This window comes from Neospora caninum, chromosome XII (assembly GCF_000208865.1).
Source record: "Neospora caninum Liverpool complete genome, chromosome XII".
NCBI classification, from domain to species: domain Eukaryota; phylum Apicomplexa; class Conoidasida; order Eucoccidiorida; family Sarcocystidae; genus Neospora; species Neospora caninum.
The window spans coordinates 776,984-783,759 of NC_018398.1; the positions used below are offsets into that span (position 1 = coordinate 776,984).

The window sequence follows — 6,776 nt, forward strand, 5'->3', positions numbered from 1 at the left end:
CGGTTCTCAGAGACCGGGCGCTTCATCCCGCAAGACTCTCTGACGCGCCGTTCGAGGGTGTGCATCCCCTCTTTGCACGGCCACGTACCAGAAAAAATTTGGCCAAACGACGTACGCTCTCTCGCCGCCTGCCTCTCTACAAAAATCGCTATGCAAAAAGCTATTCAGCATCACGTGTACGGACGCGCTGTCGATCGTTCTCTTCTGCGTGTGGCCGGCTTTGCACCCCGCTGAATCGCCCTTCTTTGTAGGCGCCGGAGCACGCGTTGTCCGCGTCTTTTCACAAGACACTACGGTCGCATTCATGAGTCTATTCGCCCCCTCTTGCTTTCCTGTTCTTTCTCTCGGGTGCTCTTTCGCGCTCCGTTCGCCGTCTCCTCCCCGTCAGTCTTCCTCGTCATGCGGGTCCGGAGCGCCGACCGGCAACACGACGGGGACGTAGCCGTCCTTCTTGGCTTTCGGGCGTTTGAAGCCGCCAGGACTCGCAGCCTCCACCCTGCGCCCGCTGCCTGTCGCCTCGGCAGCTGCCGTCTCTACGGCTGGTCGAGTGTCCGTCGGGTTGGCTCTTTGACAGAACCGCCGGCAACACAAGAGAAAGAGCAGAAAACACGTGACGATGAGCAGGAGCGACGTGCAGTTCTGGAGGAGGGGAGAGATTCCGTCAGCGTCTTCGCCCTTCAGGAGCTTCCCGCTTGCCTGGCTCTCCGAGGGACTCGGCCCCTGGCGTCCTGCGTCATGTGCCTCTCTCGCTCCATCTGCCTCTCCTTTCCTTCCTGCATTCGGTTCGACGGTCTTCTCGCCCTCTTGGGCCGAGACCGACGCCGCACTGTCCGCGCTGTGCCCAAGGGCCATCTCTCCGGAAGCGTCCGGCGCAGCCGCTGACTTGTGAGCATCTCCCGCAACTTGCGTCGCCAAGACGCTGTTGTGAGGCTCGGTGCCTTCCAGGTTCTTTGCCTCCCACTCGGGAAGCGGCACAGACTCAGCCTCGACGCCCGGCGTTGAAGCAGGTGCGCCCATGGCAGACGGCGCTTGCGGCGGATTCTTCTCTAGCTCCTTCACCGTGGCGTTCAGCAGCGCGAGCCGGTTCTCTGACGAGACAACACCAAAACCGAGAGAGCAAACAGTGGCACACGAGAGCGAAAAAGAGCTCCGCGAGACGAGGCAAACAGAACAAACGAAGCAAAACACGACACGCGACACGATCGTGCCCGTCGTCTCTCACCGCCCTTCCGGCCTTTCTACTTGCGAAACCCGGGGTTTTCCAGGAGTGCATGGAAAAAAGAGACAGTTCAGACGGCCTCCGCGTGCCGACGCACGGCTTCTATCTCTTCGGCTCCTCTTCCGCACGCGCACTCGGCACTTCGTTCGCGTTTTCATCCCGCGCACCACCCCTTTTCTCCAACTTGTCTTTGCCGCCGTGCTGCGCGTCGTCTACCCCGCCCCAAGTGTGGCACGGCTGCGCCGTGTTCTCGGAGAAATCGCGCGATTTCCTTTTCTCGATTCCGATCTCCCTCTTTCTCTCGCTACCTCCATCGCTCCGCCTCTCTCGCTGCCTCATGGCGTCAACTTCCTGCTCGTGTTTCGTTTCCCTCTCCGTCCCTTTTTTTCCCTTCTCCCTGCCCCGTTTTTTTCGAGCTTAGAGTCTCACTGTTCAGTTTGACGCGCTGCGTGAGGGCAAACTCCTCGGGTTTCCTCCACGGTATTGCGACGGCAACTTCGTGTTCGAAGCTGCGGTCGTCCCTATGCCAGTCGAACATGTCGCTGAAGCTGCTAAATCCCTTCAATCGCGTGCCGTCCTTGTTCGTCACTTCGACGAAGTTGGTGAAGCGAAACCCCGCCTCCCAGTGGTGAATGAGAGACAAGACGTCCTCTGCAGGGACGCGGTCAACGATTTTCTGGATCGTGCCGTGCTCCGGCTTCCCGGCCTCGAGCATCAGGAACTCGAGAAGGTAGAGAACTGCGAGGAAAACGGGCGACGCAAGGCTCGACACGCGCTTATCGAGATCGCAGATCTGTACCGCCAGCTTCTACCTCGAGAGTGCGGTACGACTGTACACAACACCCCGCTGGACTGGTTAAAGCACCCAGACGCGTCGGCAATGCCTCTCTCCAGGAAAGCCCAAGCCCCCGAAGAAAATCAGCCAAAAAATACACGCGGCGACCAAGACAGCGGAGGCGCAGTCGCCACGACGAAAACGGTGAAGAGAGAACAAGGGAGGTTGAGGGAGACGCGCGGAGAAGAGAACGGCAGCAGGACGCGCGGAAACAGAAATCTCAGGGCGAACAGGAACACTGGATGAGAGAACGCGCGGACACCGAGCGAAGCAGAGACACGGAGGCGGCGCTCGAAAGCCTGTGAAGAAAAGAACCTCCCGAGACCGAAGGACACCAACGGGAAAAGAGGAACTGCGTGACGACAGGCGCGAAAAGTGGATCACGACTGCTCACCCGTGTCTGAATCAGCGTACTCGCTGACGGCGGTCTTGGGGCCGGAGAGAACGCCGTTCTTCGGCGAATTCGTAATCCACAGCACTCCAACCACGTTTCCAGTTGAAGGGGCGTACGCTGCGAAGACGACACACGCAAACGGCTTTGAGTCAAAACGAACCGTCCCCGCGTGGTGCAAGGATCCGCTGGTCTACGTACCTACAGTGCAGGGCACTTCCCGGTGAAGCAGTTCTTCGCGGTCTCTGCAGTCTTTGGCTCTTCCGCGACTCACCGAAGGCAGCGAAATCCCGAAGTTGCGCGTTTCCAAAGGCCTGCTGCGCCGACTGACGCAACGTCTCGTCCACGGCGGCGAGAAACGCGGTGACCTTTTCCTCTTCTTCCTTTGAAGCGTCTCGGATCGGAACAACTACAACCGGTGGCAGCGCCTCTGCTGTCTTCGCCTCTGTAAAGCGACACACACGGCAGAAGACGGAGCGCGTCGCGGCACGGAGAGGGACAGGGCGCTGGCAAACGCTTTGGTGCGCGACCCTTTTCTATATACATCAAGGGGTTTCGTGCAGACCGAGGCATCAGTGCACAGGACAGGGGCTCGGGTGTTCATGCCCGTGAGACGCGCACGATATGCCTGTAGGCAGGGACAAGTCAGAACACGGGTATGCTGTAGAGATGCCGGCGCGAGGGCTCGGAGAAACCACGCACAGCCAGTAGGGACGCACGTTCGTGTATCCCACGCATGCACCTCAACTTTTGAAGCCGCCGGTTCCGGCAGCTGCGTACAGTTGAGGGACCGTTGTCGTCTTTCCAAAAGCAGCTGCAAGCAGCACGCACGAGTTACTTCCATGAAGAGGAGGAGGCGGGCCGAAGGAGCCTCCCCAAAAATCTCTCCCCGCCGCTTACCTCCTGACCGAGGAGCTCCGGGAGACAGACGATCTACTCGCGCCTCCAACATCCGAATACGCTTCTCTGGGAAGGAAATCACACACAGAGCCGTTTTCGATGAGAAAACAGAAGAAGCAGAGACACCAGCTGAGAGAAGACCTCGAGGAAGACGTGTTGAAAGCTGGAGAAACGCGCTCTCGACAGCCGCCTTCAGAAAACGCGTCAGTCGCCAACAACAAGCTCCACACTATTAAAAATTTGGGGTGAAGAGTCAGCCTGGCGAGACGTCTCGGCAGCGACACAACATGGAACCTGGGGAACAGTGAAGCGGGTCTCCCTCATTTCTCGATATGCCAGCGAAGCACCAAACAGTCGGCTGTTCTGAATACTTGTTAACCGCCTCTCGCTGTGACCGTTCCTGCGCTTTTCCCTTGTCTGTCGTCCTATTCCGGCTGTCCTTTTCTGTGTGTGGGTTCCTTCTTGGTGTGTGCCCCATCCTCACACCACGCCCCCTTCGATTCTCCCGCGCGCGGGTTCAGCTTTTCAGCTTGTTTCGGTACCTTGTTGTGCAACGGCCGTGCGAAGCCGCTCCTCGACAGACTTGTACGGGAGGGAGAGCTGGAGGTCATATCCTGCTTTAATATCTTGCGACGTGTAATAGTTTGGGAGATACTCGACGGGCGTGAAACCTGTCGACAGGTAGAGGGACAACGGCGGCGCCTGGGTAGCCCACACATGGAGACGGGCACGCTGGATCTGGTAGCGCGGATTGGGGTTCTGGTGGCTTCCACGCGCAAAAAGAGAAGCTTTTTCGAGAGATTGGCGAAGGAGCTCGCGTCCTGCAAACTCACGCAGAGACTCAAGGCACAAGAGCACATGCAGACACGCAAAGAACTGAAGAAAACTGGCACGACAACTCAACGCTGGAGACCGCCGGCAATTTTCCCCATTCCCCCATTCGACGCGAGCGCATGGCCTTCGCGAGGCCGCTCCGCAGATATAGAGACGCGGACACAGCTATACACGAAATACCTCGCCGCCGAAACAAAGCAGGAATCCACTGACAGATCGATACGGTGACGCATTCACAAAGAGGCCGACGTGGATATATATATATATATATATATATGTCTAGCACGCCTAGCGATTCTGTATGCATACAGGTTTTAGAAGCTTCGGCGATTCGCGGGGAAAAGGCATCTGTGCGTTTTCTGGGGTTCGCGTCACAATCCGACTTCTATCTGGGGGAATAAAAAAGGAGAGAACAGCTATGCCGGCGCGTCCTATCCCCCCGGGCGCCGTGGAGAAATGGCGAGAAGGCGACATGCCCGCTCCGCCGGTTCTTACCAAGTCCCATTCTTCGATAGCTGCTATCGATTGCGAGCATCATAACGTTGGCCATGTTTTGATCGTCGAGTGCAGTGCCAGCAACGCCAATGAGTTTTCTCTTTTGTCCGAGATTGGCCGGTTGCTTTTCGCGCGCGACGACACTCAGCTGCTGGAAGAGCGGCATGCGTAAGAAGTACTGCATCGTAGAGCTGGTGTACTTGACGGGGTACTCGTCGGTGCGGAGGAGCAGCAAGCGAACGTCCTCTGCATCGTCGTTCCGAAAAACATCGAATTCAACGAGGCGTTCGAGGTTCTCTTTTCGTCCGACGATCCGCGAGGCGATAGGCGCGGGTGGCGACTGCGCTGCGAGAGCGGGCTCGGCCTGAGAGGAGATTCGCCCAGCCTCCTTCGGGGAGGCAGAGACAGAAACGGAATGATCAGGGGGTGCGGCTGAAAATGCAGACGCTGGTTCACCGCTCCCCGATTGAGAAGCGAAGACGAAGAGTGGGAAGAACTGTTGCGACAGAACGGAGAAAACCAGTAAAACAAAGCACGACTGGAGAACGGAGCGAGCTACGAGCCGTCGGCCAGAGGAGGCAGCGCATTCGCCTCGAAATCGCCTCTTCCCAACACAGGAAAACGAGGATAAAGAAGTACACGATCGAATCCCCTTGCGTTCGAAAGGACGTTCGATTCTGGAGGGATGGGCAGCGCAGCGATCGGTGCCGGCAGAAAAGGCTCCACCGCTGTCACCGTCCTGGCAACTGCCTCCCATTTTCGTAGGGGAGTCCCACCACTTCGCCAGAGGGAAAAGGGAGAGGAAAGCACTACAAGAATCGCCGGCCTGTCTTGTTTCGTGCCCGGCACGCCGAGCCGAAGGGGAATCCTGCGAGGAACTCAAATCCCCTCGACAGTCACGGGGTTCTGGAGACGTCTCTGCGGGGATGCAAGACCTTTTACCAGGAAAAGAGAGGCGCCGAGGTCCCGCGGATCTAGTGCGAAAAGAACTGCCCGGAACGGCAGCGGCGCTCGCCATGGCTGCCGACTGCCTCTGCGGAGGAGAGACGGACGGCCGACAATGCGGCCCCCGAATCAGTGAAACGCTTCCCTCCGGAAAAAAGGTAAGGAAAAACGGACAGCCGATCGAAAAAGGTAAAAGTTCGACCACTGAGAAGCAGCCTTGCTTTATTACCGTGTAGCAGCCAACGAGCATAAAACCGCACAAAGGCGTTCCACGCCTCCTACTACGCTGCTCTCGGATGTATATACACCTGAGGGAAGCGACAGGACGAGGACTTGACGGAAAGAAGATGTCTTCATGCCTATGCCTCTTCTATTAAAGACGCCGACGCGGAACAAGACGCCGCTACCTTCCCATCCCCGGGAAAAGTGCATGCGTTGCCGTCTCTCGCGAGAACAAAGCTGCTCGCCGGCTCTCCTGTGGTTGCAATGGACGTTGTAGCAAGACGCACCAGGCAGTAACGAACTCCATCAGGAGTGCCCCGCTTCGAGATCATGTCAAGGGAAGGGGATAACAGGAAGGCAAAAGTGAAAATTCATACGTGTCTCGCTCTGGTTGCCGATAGCTGGAATAAGGCACTGCTCTGCTGTGAGCGGCGGGGGGACCGGCAAGGCCGGTCAAGACCGTTTCCCCGTGGCACCTTCAGGAGAGTAGTCGCGGGTCGTCTCGGTGTAATTGCCTGACGGAGCCGCATATTTCTCGATGCGTTTTCTGTGGAAGCAGGAGAACTTACATTTGTCAGCTATTTCAGGGAGGATGTTTCCTGGGTTGTGCTGGCGAGGGGCAAGACCGCCGTGCGGTCCTTCGGGGCAAAAGCGGTTTGGCGATAGAACAACTCCTTTTCGTGTTCCTTCGCTTTGTAGAATGAGAACGTACATCGCTTATAGTGGTCAGTGTTTCACTCCCGCCCACCTTTTTACAAACGAGGGAAAATGAGGGCGGGAATCAGCGGCGGACAACTATGCGTGGATCTGTATGGGGAGGATGCTCGTTGGAACTGTGAAGGATGCGTACGCACATCGCGACGAAGGAGACTCCCGGGACGGGCAGACGTAACTTACCAAGGCTCTTCTCTGGGACAACGCAGGTATTCTCCAAG

At 57.6% G+C, this 6,776-nt stretch overlaps 1 protein-coding gene across 1 annotated transcript; it reads right to left on the reverse strand.

The window, feature by feature from the left end:
* Window positions 1-384: 384 nt before the first annotated feature.
* On the reverse strand, window positions 385-6,173 carry NCLIV_061230 (putative acetyltransferase domain-containing protein; the record flags this gene model as incomplete). The annotated part of the gene is made up of 8 exons (XM_003885676.1): window positions 385-1,088; window positions 1,649-1,957; window positions 2,449-2,565; window positions 2,720-2,890; window positions 3,346-3,411; window positions 3,888-4,166; window positions 4,675-5,970; window positions 6,140-6,173. The coding sequence occupies 8 exons, from the start codon at window positions 6,171-6,173 to the stop codon at window positions 385-387; spliced, it is 2,976 nt and encodes a 991-aa protein (XP_003885725.1).
* Window positions 6,174-6,776: the final 603 nt, after the last annotated feature.